At 40.5% G+C, this 20,966-nt stretch overlaps 1 protein-coding gene across 13 annotated transcripts in view; it reads right to left on the reverse strand.

Moving 5' to 3' along the window:
* MTMR3 (myotubularin related protein 3) overlaps positions 1-20,966 on the reverse strand; it is a 176,370-nt gene that overhangs the window by 66,830 nt on the left and 88,574 nt on the right. For all 13 annotated transcript variants that reach the window (XR_007471607.1, XR_007471608.1, XM_033412763.2 and 10 more), the window contains 4 exons: positions 17,179-17,268; positions 16,633-16,749; positions 8,597-8,679; positions 6,207-6,373 (listed from right to left, as the gene is read on the reverse strand). Coding sequence is in view for 11 of the 13 variants with exons in the window: in XM_033412763.2 (XP_033268654.2) it covers positions 6,207-6,373; positions 8,597-8,679; positions 16,633-16,749; positions 17,179-17,268 (457 nt within the window). In the remaining 2 variants the exon portion in view is untranslated. The remainder of the gene's footprint in view (positions 1-6,206; positions 6,374-8,596; positions 8,680-16,632; positions 16,750-17,178; positions 17,269-20,966) is intronic.

The following is a 20,966-nucleotide window of genomic DNA, read 5'->3' on the forward strand; positions in this document are numbered from 1 at the left end:
GAAACACTTTGGGCCAGATTTCAGAACCTGAATTTTCTGGATTTTAAGGTGTGCATGTATAATAATACTGGGTTAATGCTATCAACAGCATTAACCAAACACTAACATCCTTACAGTGAAATGCATGGATAATTCACACTAAATGGGATAAATAAAGCAACAAATAGTTCAGATCAAGTCAAACTACCAAATAAAATAAAAATCTTTTGATTTTCAGAACCTTACAGATTACAGAATTGCAGTTAAAAGATCATGGACTTTTAACTGCCAGTACCGAGGAATCTCAAGAAACACCACACTAGTAACTACAGTGCTGAGCATTTGTAAGAACATCCACCCAAACAAGTATAACCTGCCTACATTTGCCCTAATGAATTTGGCTGCTTCTTCAAGACAGCGAGCAACAAAGGCAGAAATGAACCGAACATAAAAGTCATTAAATCTGAAATAACTTCCTTCCTTGAAAACAGTCCTAGAGCAGTAATTTTATAAAAAACAAATAAACAACAACAACAAAACAAACCATTAAGCAGTACCTCTAACATATAGTATTATAGGTTGTAAAATAAATACTGGTGGGGGCTGGGAGAAACTACAGTAACAAAAGCATAAAACAGCCAGCACTGGTGATCAAAGCTTTGCTCTCCCTGGGAGAAGAGCTTCAGAATACGAAATAGCAATTACTTGAATGAAGGACAAGTCTATAAAACTACTTCCCATTTAAACTGCTTTTCTTGAGCTTAAACTAAGTTATTATATGTTTCCTGAAGGAGAGCTATAAAAAGGTGAGGTTCAGAGATGCAGGAAGAAATAATCAACTGAATCTATCCCATTTTGGAAAAGTTTTAAAAGCAATATAATCTTCCAAATAGGAAAAAGCTATCTGAATTGGAGTGTTGTCTACAAATTGCAAGGAATGGTGACCATCAATAATTCTACACAGGGAATCTTTCACTTTTAATCCCAATATAAAAGCTGTAAGAACTATGGCAACTTCCAAGTTCATTAATTAATGACAAGATTTTCCCCAACCTAGGATACAGCTCTAAGTCTTTGCAAAAGGTAAAGGTATTTTAATTAATGGTCATTTACATTAGTACCTCTATCTTAAACACATACTCTAAATAGAATCTTCTATAACTTTAAAATAATCACTGGCAAAATAACAACAAGAACCTCCTCCTCCTCCTTCCCCCCACTCCTCTCCCACCTCCTTCTCTTCCACCTCCTTCCCCTCCTCCTCAGGCAGTTTTCTACATAGAACAATTGCCCAAGAAAGGGCTTAGAATTACCATCCCCGGCATGAAATTCTGAGCTACACACAAAGAAATATACACTGAGTACTGAGCACAGAAAATCTGTTGTTTCAAGTTCCTTGAGAAGAGTTTTAATTATCTTTGTATCCTCTAAAGCAGTGACTTCATCAACTTCAACTTTGAAACTGACCATCACAACCCACAATAAGAATGTTTTGCATCACAACTCAATACGACATATTTATTTTTTAAAAGTTTCACAAAATACCCACCCTTACTATGTGTGTGATACATTGATATTTTCTATCCTGAATTTTCATTTCATATTTCATTTCTTAAAACTTTGATTTCATGACCTACTGGTGGATCACAACCTAGTTTGAAAACCACTGCTTGAAAAAAAAATTTAGCAGCAGACCTTACATACATGAGTAATTCAACTGGCTTTTGCTAAATTGTGTTAGAAGTTCACTTGTGTTCATTCTGCCAGAAAAGTGCATGCCAAGCACATATATTGCTGGATTTCCCTTAAGAACTCCCCTCTCAGAATTCTCGTGTCTCCACTGATTCAACATTAGATATGCTGTAATACCCCAATTTATTTGTTTAGCTTTGTATTTCCATTTCAACCCTTCCTGTGTGCCTCCCCCATCCCCAAATGAGGATCTGTCCCTTTTTAACATTTTGTATTTCTTATACTACAAACAGTCTAGCAATTCTTATTTTAATGGGAATGAAAAAATTTTAAAGCAGTAAATCCCTCTATCATAACCACAGTGTCAACCAGCAGTCTAAAAAAAACTTCCCCGCAAAAGCCTAGCTTCCTGGTAATTCTGAGTATTCAAGCCTACAATTATACACAACTTAAAGGCCTGGGATAGAAGGGCCAGGCCCTTACTGTAAGGAAGAACAGTATCAGAGTCAGAGAAGGTGAGAACTAGCCCTCCCAGATTTTCAAATACAGAGGGAAGAATCCTTCTTTTCTATGAACAAAGGTCCCAGTACAGTCGTCTAGACGTACACTTACTGGACTGCATTTAAACTCAGAAAACGGACTCTGCTGACAAGGGCTTTTACTTTATACGAAACAGGCAGCTGCACAACAGTATATGACCCAGAGTCATGTTATTCATAGTTAATCAAAATGTGCTTAATGGGTATATCATAGAAGAGAGGTCAGAGATGTGGGTCTGATGCTACTAAAATAGCAACTGAATTGCCCAGTCATCTGTCAGAACTCCAGATTAATGCTGAAGTACAGAACAGTCACCAAGAAGGCAGCTAAAATGAGAAGGATGTTGAGCATATGGGAGAGAAGCTTTAAGCTTTAGTCCATTCTTTTTTTTTTTAAATTTTCTCCTGTTAATTTTTTTTTATTTTTTATTTTTGGCTGCATTGGGTCTTTGGTGCTGTGTGCAGGCTTTCTCTAGTTGTGGCGAGCGGGAGCTACTCTTTGTTGAGGTGCGCGGTCTTCTCATTGCAGTGGCTTCTCTATTTGCAGAGCATGGGCTCTAGGCACACGGGCTTCAGCAGTTGTGGCATGCGGGCTCTAGAGCGCAGGCTCAGTAGTTGTGATGCACAGGTTGAGTTGCTCTGCGGCATGTGGGATCTTCCCAGACCAGGGCTTGAACCTGTGTCCCCTGCATTGGCAGGCAGATTCTTAACCACTGTACCACCAGGGAAGTCCAGGCCATTCTTATTTAGAGTTTGAAAGGGGCTAAGAGCAGAGTCAAGAGTTTTACAATGAACTCCAACAGCAATGTGGTGACTTCCTCCAAAGCAGATTAAGACTTAGAGCTGTGGCCACAGTATGGCTGGCTTAACTATGACAGGTTCAACAGTCAGAAACTACGATTTATATGAATACAGGGTAATGATGTAATTTTCCCATTTCCCCCCTCTCTGACACATTCTACTCTTAACAGGCTAGGCAGAGAAGAATCCATAAAAGGTTTTATTAACTTCTGAAAGACTAAACTAACTCCCACCCTTCAGAGTCTATGCTTGTGGTCTCAAGTGTTGGGACAGATTACAGAATGGCATGACTCTGAAATATCTCAAGTGCTGTCTCACATAAAGATGACTTATAAGAATGTGGTTGTCTGGTCTGCTCGTAATTGGTAAGTAATGCTGTAGCCACCACCAACACTCAATGACATTGGGTGGAGACGAAAGAACTAGGTTGACTGGCTTTAAAAATGCCACCACAGGGGCTTCCCTGATGGCGCAGTGGTTGAGAGTCCGGCTGCCGATGCAGGGAACACAGGTTCGTGCCCCGGTCCGGGAAGATCCCACATGCCACGGAGCGGCTGGGCCCATGAGCCATGGCCGCTGAGCCTGCGCGCCCGGAGCCTGTGCTCCGCAACGGGAGAGGCCACAACAGTGATAGGCCCGCGTACCACAAAAAAAAAAAAAAAAAAAAAAAAAATGCCACCACAGTATTTTTTAAAAGCAGGTTTTCCTCTGTACTCCACAGTGAAAATATATAAAAGGAAAAAGCCATACATATATACACACACTCAAACCAAGTCACTGAAGTACAGTAAGATTGCATGTGAGTTGTAGCAGGTTGACTTCAGTGTGGAATGTATATATTGAAAAGAAAATACAACCTTTACTCATAGAGTAAGTTCCAATCAGTTACAATGGCACCGTCTTGTATAATCATAATTTCCAAAATGTATTCACAAGCATGGCACATAGGAGGCACTCAAACATTTACTGAATTGAACTCTCCAGCATTAACAGATTTGATCTTCAGAATATCCAGATCAGCTTGGGCAGGAAGAAAAAAAAGGTCTCACTTTGAAGAACAAAAGAAACTAAAGTACAGAGAGGATAAATGGCTTGCCCAGTATTATTTTTAAAATTAAATGGTAGAGTACAGGTTTGAATTCAGGTTTTCTAGTTCATAAATCAGTATTCTAACCCCCAAATGCCTCCATCCATCACAAACCCATGAAAAGACAGGAAACTGGATGTCCTGGTGGCCAACGAATACCAAATATCTTCAAGAAGGGAAAGACCTGGGGACCAAAGTCATCTCAGCTCAGGACAAAGTCATCTATAATTAATAGACAGGAGTGAAGTTTTGATCTGACACATCTTAGGAATATTCTAACAGTTGACTCAAATCCTAAAGAAACTAAATTATCAAGGGAATAAGGAATCATCTAAAGATGAGGAATTTTCAGTCTGTGGTTGTGAGAGAAACAGGTTAGGAGAAATTCAAGCCTTGTTAACTAAACACTGGCAACCCAAAACTGGGGAATGCCTTTTGGAGTTAAGAGCCTTAAACAAATCAAAGTTCTTATATAACATAATACAGCAAGATACACTCAATAACTTCATTATCCTAGGAGATGGTAGAGATTAAAAATCTAATAAATAAGATATAATGGCTAAAAACTTAGCAAATACACATGTAAGATTTGTGCATTTCATTGCATGTAAATGTTACTTTTTTAAAAACTAAAAAAACTTGAAAAGAGCCATAAACAAAAAAAATTAAAATACAATGGCATTTCATAAAAAAGGAAAAAGAAAGATGCAATGGATAAGAGAGTGAAGTGAGAGACAGCTAAGGCACATTCTCGTCACCTTCCCAGGTTGGTGTGGGTGACTCTTGTGAACAACTTTGGGTTCCACTGGCTGACCAGCCTTGTGGGAAGCTTGGATTCCTGGAGCTTTCCCTGAGGCTCCACAAGGGCAGGTGCCTGTGTTTTTCATCACAGCACCCCATACAGTCAGCTCCCAATAGGTGAGAACTGGGTTCAAGTCCTGGCTCTGTCACTGCCTAGCAGTGGGACTTGGCAACAGGCTTTACTCTGAGACTCCGTTTCTTTGGCTCCCAAAACAGAAACACCAGCCTATCCTGCCTGTTTGACAAGGTCATGAGGGTCAAACAAAAGTACATATTAAAGCATCTTTAAAAATATGTCTGTGTTTGCTATAATTTAATTAAATATATGAACCAAAAGCTTTAACCACTGAATGAGCCAGGAAACAAAGGGATCCAAGCAGTGCTAGATTAGCCTCCAATGTTTAAAACAACCCAGGGCAGAATTGTTAATATTGAAGGTTCAGGACTGAAAATTGAGGTTTAAAGGAAAAAGTCTCTAGAGTAAACTTTATTGGAAGGAAGCCCACAACGTTTCACTGCTTAGGAATTCAAGACGTTGCTTCCAAGCTGGACACATTAAAGATTCGGTGCTGGACCAGCAAAGTTCTATTTACGGCAACGTACAATTTATAGAAAACTACACACAGAGAAACAGCATGAACTTGGTCAACGCCATTTTTGAGGGAGAAAGACAGTGAGTGTGACAAAGATTTCATGAGGAGTCAGGAAGCCTGGGTTCCAGTATAGGCCCAACTTCTTTATTTGCCCTGAGAAAAATCACCTGGCCTCTCTGGACCTCTGTTTCATCATCTGTGAGATGAAAGAGGTGACAAAAGGTAATCTATGACTTGAAATTCAAAGACAGCAAAAAGCCATTTTGTAATCCATTATTCTGTGGCCTAAGTTCACACTTCTGTACCTTTGTTCATGCTACTTGCTCTGTCTAAAGTTCTTTTCCCCAGTCTGTTATCAATGAACTCTTATTCAACCTTCAAAGCCTACTCAAAAGCCACTTCAAACGTGAAGTCCTCGCAAATATGTATATAACGCTCGTGGCTCCCTTCCACTGGGCTTCCCTAACACCCATACCCTAGGTGTTTTTAGTCAGGCCCAGTAAATTGTGATGCCAAGTCTAGTGTTCTTTCCTTCCCCCTGAAAGGTAGGAAACATCTTCCGTTGAGCTTAGAAGAATGATGGGCAAATGCTACGTGCTCCATAAAAAGTACACTGATTAAATACACGAATGCTAAGGAGTCCCATTTCATGTTACGGATATCTCAAGCAGTATTTCAATGAAATCACCATCTGAACGTTTTAGAAAGGCCTACCTGGCCTGCACAGGTCTCCATGTTGCTCTTTTTCACTGGCGTAGACCTCCATGCACCAAGCATGGTATGCAAATGAGAAGAGATCTTCTATTTTAGCAGGCGGTCGGACTGCATTGTTCAGTCTTTTCAGCCACTCTTGACACTGCTCAAAGGTTGAGAACTGACACCTTTGTAAAGCCAAACAAGTACAAATGTAATCAGAAGACAGCTGACAATGAAACCTAAGGGTAGCCACCATTTCAAGAGTGCCTACTCACAGTGAAATGATAACTACAGTCAAAAAAGCACTAGAGGGCTTCCCTGGTGACACAGTGGTTGAGATTCCGCCTGCCGATGCAGGGGACACGGGTTCGTGCCCCGGTCCAGGAGGATCCCACATGCCGCGGAGCAGCTAGGCCCGTGAGCCATGGCCGCTGAGCCTGTGCGTCCGGAGTCTGTGCTCCGCAACGGGAGAGGCCACAACAGTGAGAGGCCTGCGTACCGCAAAAAACAAAAAAACAAAAAAAACCCACTAAGGTGGTCTAATGTTTATCATTTATAATAACAAAACATGTCCAACAAATTTTAGCCAATGGTGCAAAATGTCAAGAAGAAGAAAGCTGGACATGTGGAAAACCTATTTTTTTTAGACTAATAAAATCTCTTCTGAGATTGACAATTATTAAAGTAAAATGACAGTCATTCTCTTCCAGGAATGGGGTTTTATTCCACTTCTTCCACCAAAGCTTTATGGGTGTCCTTCTCAAAGAACATGTTTAAAGAAGTTCTTTTTGTTTTGTTATGACATTATTATAGCAAGCTCAAAAATGGTTCACAGTACTTTTAGCCAATTAGGGAATAATTTCAAAATTTATCTGTTTAGCAATTAGAATAAATCAGCAACTTTAGATCGAAAATAAGATACATTACACTGAAATTTTCAGATGTTACCATGTAGAGAAAAAACCAATTCTATTATCAAGTGCAATTTTCAGTATATATAACTAGGAGGTTAAAATAATTAGTGTAAAAAATACTTTATCTTTTTAAATGCAGTATCTAAAATTGAGTAATTAATAAGCAACCTTTTAAAACTGTGAGTTATAACCAGTATCTATCAAAAGCAAGCCAAATCTCAATGGCTAAAAAGCAACTTAAATATTTACCTTAAAACCAAGGAGGAATCAACTATACTCCAACAAAAATTTTAAAAAAAACAAAAACAAGGAGGTCACTTAAATCTCTCTCTTGTCCCAATCAGTGTGGCTCATCAATATGTCCACACACAATGTTTACTGGCACTCCAGAATAGGTCAAAGAAATAAAGCAAAAACTTGGGGAATTAAAAACTGGTAGAGCTACTAAATTTAAAATGCATTTTAGGCATCACTTTTCAACCATTATAGTAAAGACTAGATCAGATAAAGCCAACACTGGAGAAACGTGATGAGAAGCAGGACACTTCTAGTGTCTTAAAGTGCCTCCCAGACTGTTGATTAGTTGCAAGGGAGAAAATATAGAAATTACACAGAAAGCGGGTGACTCCTTGACAAGAGTGATCACAACTAACATCACCAGCAAGGGACAGGTGGACACCGTTTGCCTCCAGCTGTAATACAATCTCCTGAAAAGGACACAACCTCATACATATAGTATTCCAGCTGAGAACGCACAACCTCAATTTAATCACAAGGAAACACCAGACACAAAATAAGAAACTTTCTATTACAATAAAAGATTTTTTCTTCAAAACGTTAATATCATAAAAGATAAAGAAAGGTGGTAGAAAACATTTCAGATTAAAGAAAGCTACAGAATCACGGCAACTAAATGTAATAAGTGACCTTGTCTGGATCCTGTTCTGAACGAGGTAGGGGAATGCTATAAAGGGCATTATTAGGTCAACTGACAAAACTGGAACATGGAGAGTAGATTGGATAAAAAGTATTATGAGTGCAAAACTGTGAAGTGACAATGATACTGTGGGTTATGTAAGAAAATACCCCTATTTTTAAGAAAGCACACTTAAGTATTTCAGGGCAAAGAGCCATGATTATGTAACTTACTTTCAAATCGTTCAGAACAAGAATTTCACACATTAGCGCATGCGCGCGCGCGCGCGCACACACACACACACACACACACACACACGCCCCCTGCAAACGATAAAGCATAGGGTAAAATGTTAACAATACTAGTGCTCTTTACTATTTTTATGTTTGCACCTCCAAATAAAAAACACCTTTCCAATAGCAAAGTAGGCTAAAGATAACATATTTCAGGGACTAACTACTCCGAAAATACTCCTAACTAGGCTGACCCTCAAAAGCTGTTCTTCTGTTATCAAATCATGAATCCATCCTTTAAGAAGTATTTTCCACACTAAACAATAGCATAAACTCATCACCTACCTGATAATTTTGCAGTCTTTGCAAGTCAAATGAAGCTGAAATATATCTCGGCATTCAACACTTTCTATAAGCTGTAATGGAACCTGCAATTAAAAAAAGATGAAGTTCCCTTAGTCAAAAAGGTATTGACCCTGCAGTTCTTCAGTGTGTCCAACAAGAGTGATTAGAAAGTTCTGCAGGAAAAAGAAGCACAGAACTGCATATCCATCTAAATCAATAGCACTCAAGTGATTTCCTGGGTGATTTAGGGTTTCCCTTTCTCAATCTCTAATCAGTGCCCTCAAGTCATGTCATAGCACAAAGCTAACTAATAAAGAGGAGGCACCACATCTGGAAGAACAGGGAAATACGCCATCTTTCTGGCAACAAACTTTCAAACTCATCTCTCAAAGTACTACTTTACAAGGTTAGAGCTTGCTATGATTTGTGATGACACAGAAGCTAAAGGGAACCAGAAGTTATCCTGTCTTGTTGACAGAAAAGAGCTGCAGATCAAGAGGCTAGTGGGACTACACTTGTCACTTGTCCCAAATGACAAGGTGGGCTTGTGGCTTTGTGTCAGCAAAGGAGAATCTTGAAAAAGACTGGAGGTCTGAACTGCCTGCAGGTTGCACAAAAAAGACAAGAGAGTAGATAGAGCTGCGGGTCAGGCTCTCTGCTCAGTAGACTAGGTAACGAGGAGAAGGGAGCAGGTCTCACAGTGGCCTAATTATCTAGGTCTAATTTGCTGCAAAAGACAAGCTGAGGGGACTTCCCTGGTGGCACAGTGGTTAAGAATCCGCCTGCCAATGCAGGGGACACAGGTTCAAGCCCTGGTCCAGGAAGATCCCACATGCCACAGAGCAACCAAGCCCATGCACCACAACTACTGAGCCTGCACTCTAGAGCCCATGAGCCACAACTACTGAACCAGCGTGCCACAACTACTGAAGCTCGTGTGCCTAGAGCCCGTGCTCTGCAACAAGAGAAGTCACCACAACGAGAAGCCCACGCACTGCAATGAAGAGTAGCCCCCGCTCTCCACGACTTGAGAAAAGAAAGCCCACGTGCAGTGACGAAGACCCAAAGCAGCCAAAAAAAAAAAAAAGACAAGCTGAGGAGCCCTGTTTGCCAAGTGGGGCTCAAGGTATGAGTAAGCTGGGATGGTTCTTTCCCTGCCAATCTGGTCAGCAGACTACTGAACACAGGATAAGTATGACAGTGGAGAGGGATCAAAGAAGGCAGGCAGACAGGAGGGAAAGCATCTGAACAGGGTGACAAATCCTTAAGCGGTTGTTAGAATCCTCCCTCTGTCCCTCATCTTATCCTGGTTCAACCCCTGGCTTCAAAAAACAGTTTCCAAAACTTCTAAAGAGAGCCTGGTAAAAATAATAGTAGATACTCTCACTCATTGGAAAAGGGTCTTTTTACACTGTATCAAGCCCAACCAAAATGTGGCTCTGGGAGTTGCAAGGAGCATTCCAACAATTCATGTTTTGCATGAGAAGGAGGCAGTCTCTTCCAACAGACAGAAACAAGAGAGTGCTGCCTGCACAGGGTGGCCCTCCTGTTAGCTGAACCAGTTTCAGAAACAGGCTTCTGGCAAACGCTGCCCCACCATGCGGTTGCCAGAGTCAGCTGAGAACCCTCAGAACAAGGATGTGGAGATCAAAGAGAAGCTCAATGCCGGACATCTTAGACAAACAAATAAACAAACAAACTGGGGCAGGGATTAAAAAGGGGAAGAAAGCAAAATAATATTACTCAGGTAATGGCTGGGAGTTCTACCTCAGGACTAGAGCCTTTTTTTTTTTTGCGGTACGCGGGCCTCTCACTGCTGTGGCCTCTCCCGTTGCGGAGCACAGGCTCCATACGTGCAGGCTCAGCGGCCATGGCTCACGGGCCCAGCCGCTCCGCGGCATGTGGGATCCTCCCGGACCGGGGCACGAACCCATGTCCCCTGCATTAGCAGGCGTACTCTCAACCACTGCGCCACCAGGGAGACCCTAGCCTTCTTGGTTAATCAATAAAATTCCCTTACACTTATAATAGGACCAGAAGTAAGAGAAAGACTAAGAATTCTTGCCTGTGTTCTGAGAAAAAAAGGAGCTTTGGCCCTCTGTTTTTGTTTAAGTCCTTAACCCCAAGGTGCTGTGAGAAACTGGAGTTGATGCAGCTAAAAATTCTTTCAAGACCTGTACGTCTAAGAAGGAAAAAAAAACCCAACAATATATCAGTGGGGATAAATTGTGAAGAAGTAATAGGAGATTAAGAGATCAGAAGAGAACACTGGTTTGTTCTCAGGCCAGTCCTCTGGGTATCCTATAACAGACTCATGTTGGGTTTCTTTGTTTTTAAACCTACAACCCCCTTCTCCCTCCCCCCCCCACAAAACAAACAAACAAACAAAAAAGAGCTGCCAGACGGGCAATTAAGAGGCCTGAGTTCTTATCTCAATTTTCTAAAATTTTACCAGCCAAAATTGTGCATGCTTCCTGACTTCCTTGGACAACCTTCCAACCTTCCTACATGACACAAGCCTTTGCTTTCTCAACCTCGGATGGTCACTAGGAAGTCCCAGGAACAGGGAATGGGAAGAGTCTGGGGTAGAGTGAGAGTGAGCTTTACAAATCCACCTGCTCTCTCAGCAGTCACCCGCATCCCAGATCCCCTTCTATCACCTTTCCTTATAGCTAGAAAACTTGAAAACCAACTAACGCTATTAGCAGCTGCTGGAGGGAGTGGACCAGTCTGTGCTATTTTGCTACAAAGAACAGGTAAGTTTACATCCCTACTATTGGACTAGAGCCCAAGATCCTATGTCCAGACTTCCAAAATACAAATATGCAACACCTCAGAGCATGCAAAACACATGCTACCTAAATGCTTTCAATATACAAATTTTCATGTATTTTAACACTGCAAATTTAAGGAATAAGGATAAAAATGTTGGTTGCTAGTATACAGATACTAGCAAGTCACCAGAAACAACCATGTGTACTCAAGTCATAGGCACAGAAAACAGATTTTAATAATCATGCAAATTGTCACATGCAAGGAAGTTTAATATGCAGCAAGAACAAGGACCTAAAAGGGAAATACCTGATTTTATATCAAATGAGTATCTCCCTTTTTTCTTCCCTTTTCACCTCAATGTTACTCTTCAATGCACCCCTGCCCCCAGACTGCTTCCTCTTCTAAAAAGCCAGAGATAGGCTTCTTTTCCTCTTCATACATCCAACCAAAACATAAGGTTCTCTACTTTTTTAAAGGCAAGTCCACTGATTTAGGTTTCTCAACTTTCATCACATATTAGGAGGCTCTCTTACCATTTCTGTAACTAGACATACCCAATATTCAACCTCATAACAAAGAATTACAGACACAAGAGCCAGACCATTTTATAGCCCAGGAAGGTTAAGCCACTACGCTAAAGCTAGCGGCAAGTCAGGACAAGAATCCATGGCTGTCCTCTAGCTCAGGGTCCTTCCATTACATATGGTACTCCTTTCTTTCTTCCTCTAAGATGCCCTTCCCTTCTGTGTGAGCTCTACTTTAGTTTTTCTTTCACAATTAAGTAGTAGCCTCTTTACCAGGGATCTTCAAGAGGAAAACAGAATGTAAACCAAGATTCCTTAGAGGCAATTCAAAGAAATCTAAAGTCACATTCAAATCCTCTTACCCACTGATTCAGTGTTTTGTAGCAACTCATTTTCTTTTTGCTCCTTTCTCCTCTGCCTTCTACCTGCCAGGCAATTCTATCTCCCATTACAGTGCTTTTCCTCTTGTAAAACTCACCAAACTCATGCTCAAAATACATCAAACACACTCAGTGCTGTTAATCAATTCCTCAAAAGGTCAAAAGTTATATCATGTACACCAAAACTCATAAGAGCATCAATCCAAAAAAGCAGAAGAGTGGCAGTTTAAAAATTTAATAGACATGCACAAGTCTAAAAGACCCACAGTACTGTCTCATTCCAGAGGGAATTTTATATCATCATATCCTACTATATTTACCATAATTCATTCTGGGTGGGTGGGGGTGTGTGTGTGAATTATTTTTTAAGCACCAGAATTTAAAAGTGGAATAATGTATACCTTTTAAAAACAAATGCCCTTTTTATAGCATGAATGGGAAGTACTAATCTTGCATACACATGTGAGGTAAAACTGGCAATAGCAGAGTAAAAAATAATGTAATGAGTCTTCACCTAAAATCTGTAACACACTGGAGTATCTGGGCTCTAACACCTATGACTCAAAAACCAGTCAGAGGGGGCTTCCCTGGTGGTGCAGTGGTTGAGAGTCCGCCCGCCGATGCAGGGGACACGGGTCTGGGAAGATCCCACATTCCGCGGAGCAGCTAGGCCCGTGAGCCATGGCCGCTGAGCCTGCGCGTCCGGAGCCTGTGCTCCGCAACGGGAGAGGCCACAACAGTGAGAGGCCCGTGTGCCGCAAAAAAAAAAAAAAAACAAAAAACTGTCAGAGGAAGAAGACTGTCACAGGTTAAAGACCCAAACTCTTTATTCTCACCCCTTCACCTCTTCATTCTCAACTCTTTATTGCTCACCTGTGGTATTTACAAGGTACTCTTCCATACTGGTTTCAGAAGCTATTCTGATTTATGAATGCTAAGGCCAAAGTGCATTGTTAACAATAACCTCCTTTTGATGCTTGGGGAATGAAGATTTTTGATATACAATAGTTAGGCAATGGAAAGAATCTAGGAAAATGCTAAGTAAAGTGTTTCCAAGTATACTTCCAGCTTGTTCCTAAGAAGCATTAACAGAGCAGTCTGGAAATGGAGTTTTAATGTCCTTTTAAATATTCACATTGACTTTACAAATTATTTCTGGTTGAAATTCAGTTTACATTTTTTGAAGGTCACAATTCCACCCGCTTATGTTTAAACTGTGTGGCTTTATCCCCACCCCACAAATTGTCCTCATATAGGAAACCACTAGAACTTTGTCTAATATGAGGGAAGGGACTCATGCAGAGATGACACACTTTGCTGATTTGCAAGGTGAGCATCTGACACTCAAAACCAGTTTGTTCCAAGCACAGGTGCAACAACCGCCTAGAATTCTCATGCTACTTACTGGGATTGCAGAAGCAGCAGATTGAGAGGCGGTCTATTGAATTACACAACAAGAATTGTTTAAAAATTTCATGAACTCCACTTGAACACTTACTTGTTTATAAATTAGTTGAGCAAATTACCTGTACATATGTAAAAATATAGTTTGGGAAAAGCACAGAATAGGAGCAATTCATACCTTAAATGCTACAACTGAACTGTACTAGAGGTTCTTTACCCCAGAAACTGGAAACTTGATATCCAGTGAATGTGTGTGCATTAAAGTAATGATGTATCTCAGCGCTGCTGTGAAATTAACAGAGAATATATGATTATCAGGTAACTATTTAAAGCTTGACAGTAAGTCATTCTCTAAAGTGCTAAATGTGTTGATTCAAAAGTATACAAAATGATGTGTGTTGATTTAAAAGCATACAAAATGATGCAAACTGGAGCATGCCACAATATATACTGGTACATCTGGGTGATGGTAGATTTATGTTTGATTTAGATATAATAACCTTTAAAGGGGGGGGTCTCTTAATCTCACAGATTTTACTGAAATGCTCATCTGCTGAGGGAGGACCCAGTGTAGGAGGAGCCATTGTTTCCTGGAGTAACCACAGGTTTTAGGAACCTTAGCTCTAACTGCGATGTGATTAACGTACTTGTATGAAGAAGTCCTAGTCGCTCTCAACCTGAAATGTTTAAAGTCACTGCAACGCCAAAATACTTTTGCACAACAATTTTTCTGTGCAAAACCATTATCTTGGGCTTTTTAAAACGTGACATGCAGGCTCTATGCCTTAGAGGGTTATAATACTAAATGGAAAGCACTTTTAGGTGAAGAAATGAGTCAAAAGTAAAAACAGGGGTAAGTTTTCTTAAGCACTGTATCTCAATCACAGTGGGGGACCAACAATTCCAGTAAACAACCTACTCATACAGCTACTGTTAAGAGACAAGATGACACAGGCGTATTTACACAGAAGTATGTTTTAAAATGAACTTTAAACCCAAAGGGGGTTTAAAAATGGTCTAATATCAATTTCAAACCCCTATTAACTTCAATTCACTTTAGTATTTACTGAATACCATGGCACCAGTACACATGCTGGATTCTGAAGATACAAAGATGAATAAACAAAAAATTATAGCATATCTGGTAAATGTTGTAAAGGTATGTTCAAGATACAGAAAAAGCCAGAAGAGAGGGTAATAAACTGTCAGGGAGGGAACTGAGATTGAGAAAGGCTTCACAGAAGAATTTATCACCTGAACTGGATTTTGACAGATGAAGAGAAGTTCCCTGGGTAGGAGAAAAGAGAACTCAGAGGTGTAAAGTATGTCTGAGATTCCAAGGAGGGTGGTTTTACCAATACAAAGGGAAGAAGGGGGAAAAGAGGGATACAGAAAAGCTGTCAGGGACCAAGGATCATACCATGCTAAGTAATTTCATCTTAGAAGTAGTTAAGAAACACTGAAGGGCTTCAGGCTGGTGAATGACATGATCAAATCCATGCTTTCTCTCCAACAGACCATATTCCCAAATAGATCTAAAAATAGTCTCTGAAATACTTCGCCATAAACCAAAAAGCTGAGAGACAGAGGACTGTATGGAAAAATGCAATGATATGAAACTAAATTATCTCCACATGCAATTTAATTACAATTTCATCAATTCTAGACATTTAAACACAGTTTAAACACAAAATTAAATTGGGCAATTCTACTAATTATTACTGTCATTATTTCCACAGTAGCTGGTAGGAAACGCCTGGTTGCTGGAATGTTATAGGAGATTCAATCCTGTCCCCTCCTATCACGGCCACCCAATTCCAAATGGGCCCTTCTGAATACAGTGCTATATGGTAAGAAAGCACAACATGCCTCTTTCCTTGATGAATCCAGTGTGTATTTTTAGCTGATAGGCAGAAAACTAACATAACAGATATGATCATAGCCCAAATCTAGAAACCAGAAGGAATTCAGGCCACAATGATTCCTGGATATAAATGCTTAACTACAAAGAATAATAATAAATACTAAAATAATAAATGCCAACCACAAAGCAAATGTCAGCCATTTGAGTCTTGCCAAGGGAAAAATATGATGAAGGAATTGGGTAACTTCTGGATGGCTGAGTAAACTTTTTCTAAGAATCCCAAAATGAACCCCAAAACACGCAATCTGAATGAAACTACAGTCCTGAGCTTTTACAAGATGTCATAATACACTTCTTTGTGCTAGAACCAAAGTGCAAAAAGCCACAATACGGTCCAGTGAGGAAGGAAGAAGGCATTCATTTGGTTGAAATACATGAACCTTCACATTTTTGTGGTGAAAGGCACGTTTATTGAAAACTATTAATGATGGCAAGTGTGCTGGAAGAACCAGTTCACTGAGAATACCCTCATAATTGAAAAGGGTAAATGCACTGGAAAACTGAAAGCCTTCCTTCTCTTCAGCAATATATAGTCCATTATGCAAATACACATTGTACTTGACATCTATACTTAATACCACTAAGGAGCCATTAGAATAACTTCTTCCTATAACAGAAGTCTGCACTGAGCTCAAAGTACAACTCAACATTTGACATTAAGGTCCAGGAAGTTCTCTCAACTGAGGCAGTCAGCAACTACTAAAAAATGAGGAATAAAAGCCTATACAGCCTTTGCACCCTTACAAAGCTTAATGGTACAACATTACCTACTGCAATTCATGCAGTGTTAGTAGACAATGGACACCTTAGCTGACAATTACATGTATCATTTTAAATCAAGCACAAGAGTTGCTTGCTAACCTAGTGTCCCTGAGTGCTTAAATTAAGTGAGAGAAAAGCAGAGCACACAAGGTTTTCAAACCAAACCCCATATAACACTCCTCTCTTTGAGAACAGTAACAAGTTTTTTTTATTGAATGCTTCCTTTCTCCATCTACTTTAGTGGGAGAACAGTTGAGAAACACTTACGTTAACCAGAGACTCCTTGAACTTGATGTGAAGTCTGTAATTAGAAAGGGCAATGATGGCATCCTCAGCACGGCCCACATACTCTGTGCTTTCTCCATGAAGTTCAAGGAAAGGAACCTTCCAAATGGAAGAAGAAACCCTTCAGAGTTTTGAAGCAGTAAAGCAAAGTGTTCAAACACGGGTCAGGTGAATGGATGATAAACATTGTCACTCAAAAACAGTACATAAATGGGTAAGGGACCTAAAGAGGATGGGTTTATACCCACAAGATTCAAGATTCATAAAACCTAGTTATTCATATTCTAGACTACAGAAGGAATGACACAGAGATGATCATCTCAGTGAATTCTCAGGAAAAAAAAGTCTTTCTAAAAGGAGAGATGTTTTCCAGCTTATATTTCTATTATGTGTATGGCTCAGGAAAAAATATATTTTTCTAATACATATTTTCCTATACATAGCACATTACTTGAATCCATTAGTTCTGCTACATTGTTACTATGATGCTTAATACTTATTTCACAATCAAAAGTGGCCTGAAATTACCTGAAGATTCTCATCCTCCCGGATCAGCTGCTTCCTGGGAAAGATCTGATTGGCCTGGATGCACTCAAGGCTGTGCCGAGTCTCTTCATCCTGGAAAAACCCAAATGTTTAAATAATTTCAAAGCTCCTACTCATCCATACTGGGTTTTTCTGCCATGTCTAGAAGCATAATAACAGTGAGAGTCCAGTGACCATGGTGGACTGGCAGAAAGCTCAATGAAAAAATATTCACCCCCAAAAGTGTTCCATCTAATACATTAGGCGCCTTTAGATGGAGAACACACCAATGCCAAAAAAAAAAGTTAAAGAGGTTAAGAACATTTCTATTAAGCACTAATAAGTTCTTAGTATATTACTTTTAAGAGAAACCAAGATACAGTGGCTTTTTTCTCTTAAGTTATAACCTTTAATTCTTATTTTTGAAAGATACATTCTGCATTATATAAAAATGAAATGATGTGACTCCCATCTGGAATTTGCTTCAAAATAATTGGAGAGGGAAGGGAATGGGGCATAAATGAAACAGAACTGTCCATGAGGGATAATTCATGCAACTTTTAAGTGAGAGTTCACTATACCACTGTGTCTACTTTGGTTATATGTGAACTTTCCATAACAGAAAGTTTTTTTCTTTTTAATGTAAACTTAAGAAGTGAATTCTCAAACTGAAAACATGTGTGAACCACTACCCCTAGCATAATCTGCTTTATATTACAAATTAGATTTATTTCTATTAAGGCAATTTCAAAGAAGCAATAAATTATAATCTAAATGGCACATGAATTGAACTAATTATAATTTATATTAAAAAGTAGCCTTTTACATTATGAATTTTTATGGTATAGGAAGACCAGGGGGAAAAAGCAATCTGGTGGAAAGTCTGACTTTAAATTATGATGGAATCTGTTTACACAGCAAATTTTACATAAGCAAAACCATATCTTGTTAAACTGACAGCACCAGTAAGAAGTACAACCACTAGTTAGTGGACATTTCCACACATGCTACTTATCACACTTCTAACAATTTTTTAATCTCAAAGAAAGAAAAATCCTATCTATAAACAAACAATACTCAAGGTTTTTTGTTTGTTTTTGTCTGCGTTGCTGCATGCGGGCTTTCTCTCTAGTTGCGGAGAGTGGGGGCTACTCTCTGTTGCGGTGCGCGGGCTTCTCATTGTGGTGGCTTCTCCTGTTGTGGAGCACGGGCTCTAGGCGCATTGGCTTCAGTAGTCATGGCACCCGGGCTCAGTAGTTGTGGCTCACGGGCTCTAGAGCACAGGCTCAGCAGTTGTGACACACAGGCTTAACTGCTCCACGGCATGTGGGATCTTCCCAGACCAGGGATCGAACCCGTATCCCCTGCACTGGGAGGCGGAGTTTTAACCACTGCTCCACCAGGGAAGTCCCCAAGGGTGATTTTTAAAAGAAATTTTATCACGAAATATGTCGACATTTGGAAGATCTGCATTACTCACTCCTCATTATTTTCAAAATGACCCATTCTTTTTTTTTTTTTTGCGGTACGCGGGCCTCTCCCGTTGTGGAGCACAGGCTCCGGACGCGCAGGCTCAGTGGCCATGGCTCACGGGCCCAGCCGCTCCGCAGCATGTAGGATCTTCCCGGACCAGGGCACGAACCCGTGTCCCCGGCATCGGCAGGTGGACTCTCAACCACTGCGCCAACAGGGAAGCCCCTAAATGACCTATTTTTGATGTTACAAAATTATGCATGGATAAAAGATTAATTTAAAGTGCAAGACAGACCTATGGTTTTAACATAATACAAAAAGTTCACTGATATGGCTTCAGATTCCACACTGCAACTAACCTTCAAAGAACTGATACTGGTCGGGGCTTCCCTGGTGGAGCAGTAGTTAAGAATCTGCCTGCCAAGGCAGGGGACACAGGTTCAAGCCCTGGTACGGGAAGATCCCACATGCCGTGGAGCAACTAAGCCCACGGGCCACAACTACTGAGCCTGCGCTCTAGAGCCGGCAAGCCACAGCTACTGAAGCCCGCACGTCTAGAGCTGGTGCTCTGCAACAAGAGAAGCCACCGCGATGAGAAGCCCACGCACTGCAACGAAGAGTAGCCCCCACTCGCCACAACTAGAGAAAGCCCGTGCACAGCAAAGACCCAATGCCGCCAAAAATAAATAAATAAATAAATTTATTAAAAAGAACTGATACTTGTCAAGTTTTGATGCAGTATAATAGAAGAATACACACAACTACCTAGAAAAACTATTAAAATACTCTTCCTCTAACTATGAATCTCTGTGAGGCTGGATTTACTTCATTTATTTAAAAAAAAACATACTGTAACAAATTGGATGGAGAAGTAGGTATGAGAATCCAGCTATCATCTATTAAGCCAAACATTTTTAAAAAAACTGTAAAGGGCTTCCCTGGTGGCGCAGTGGTTGAGAGTCCGCCTGCCGATGCAGGGGACACGGGTTCGTGCCCTGGTCCGGGAAGATCCCACGTGCCGCGGAGCGGCTGGGCCCGTGAGCCATGGCCACTGAGCCTGTGCGTCCGGAGCCTGTTCTCCGCAACGGGAGAGGCCACAGCAGTGAGAGGCCCGCGTACCGGAAAAAAAACAAAAACAAAAAAAACCCAAAACTGTAAAAATCAATGCTACTCTTTTATATTAATTATTGTCGGATGAGGAAAAAGTTAATTTTCATAAAAAGTGTTATGGTAACATTTAATTGGTTATTGTTATTTTTAAATGAATTAATGAACATTTTAAAGATTTCTCAGCTTTAACTTTTTTTAAAAATAAATTTATTATTATTTTTTTAAATAAATTTGTTCTTTTTTTTTTGGCTGTGTTGGGTCTTCGTTGCTGTGCGCAGGCTTTCTCTAGTTGCGGCAAGCGGGGGCTACTCGTCGTTGCGGTGCGCGGACTCTCGTTGTGGCTTCTCTTGTTGCAGAGCACGGGCTCTAGGTGCGCAGGTTTCAGTAGTTGTGGCACGTGGGCTCAATAGTTGTAGCTCATGGGCTCTAGAGCACAGGCTCAGTAATTGTGGTGCACGGGCTCAGTTGCTCCGTGACATGTGGGATCTTCCTGGGCCAGGAATCGAACCCGTGTCCCCTGCATTGGCAGGCGGATTCTTAACCACTGTGCCAGCAAGGAAGCCCAGCTTTTAACTTCTAAGATAGTAAATACAGACAGACACACCCTACATAAACAAAAGCTCTTTGGGGCCCTCAATAAGTCAAGAATGTAAAAAGAGGTCCTCAGACCAAAGACTTTGAGAATTGCTGCTCTACTATAATCCACTACTAAACACATTCGTCCTTCAGTATCTGAGGGGGATAGGTTCCAGGACACACAGCACTCCCATGGATACTCAAATCCCTTATATAAAAAAGGTATACAGTATTTGCATATAATACTGTATATACTGCATATACTCATCCTCCAGTATACTTTAAATCACCTCTAGATTACTTATAAAACCTAATATAAAGTAAATGCTATGTAAATAGTTGCTGGTGCACAGCACATTCAGGTGTTGCTTTTTGGAATTTTCTGTAATTTTCCCCGATTAATCGGGGAATCCATGGATGTGGTACCACTGACTGTACCAAGTAAAGCTGTTTAATCTGAAGTCAGGCTTTCTATAAAACCAGTCACCTAGTGATGAAACGAACAGCCATACAGAGACTTCAACAACACTCACTCACTCAGCTACTACCCATAAAACTGTATCTTTGCTACTCTAGCTGACTGGGCCCATTCCAACCCCTCTAAGGGGCCATTTTATCTTGAGGCACAGGTT

Source organism: Orcinus orca, chromosome 15 (genome assembly GCF_937001465.1).
Source record: "Orcinus orca chromosome 15, mOrcOrc1.1, whole genome shotgun sequence".
Classification (NCBI taxonomy): Eukaryota; Metazoa; Chordata; class Mammalia; order Artiodactyla; family Delphinidae; genus Orcinus; species Orcinus orca.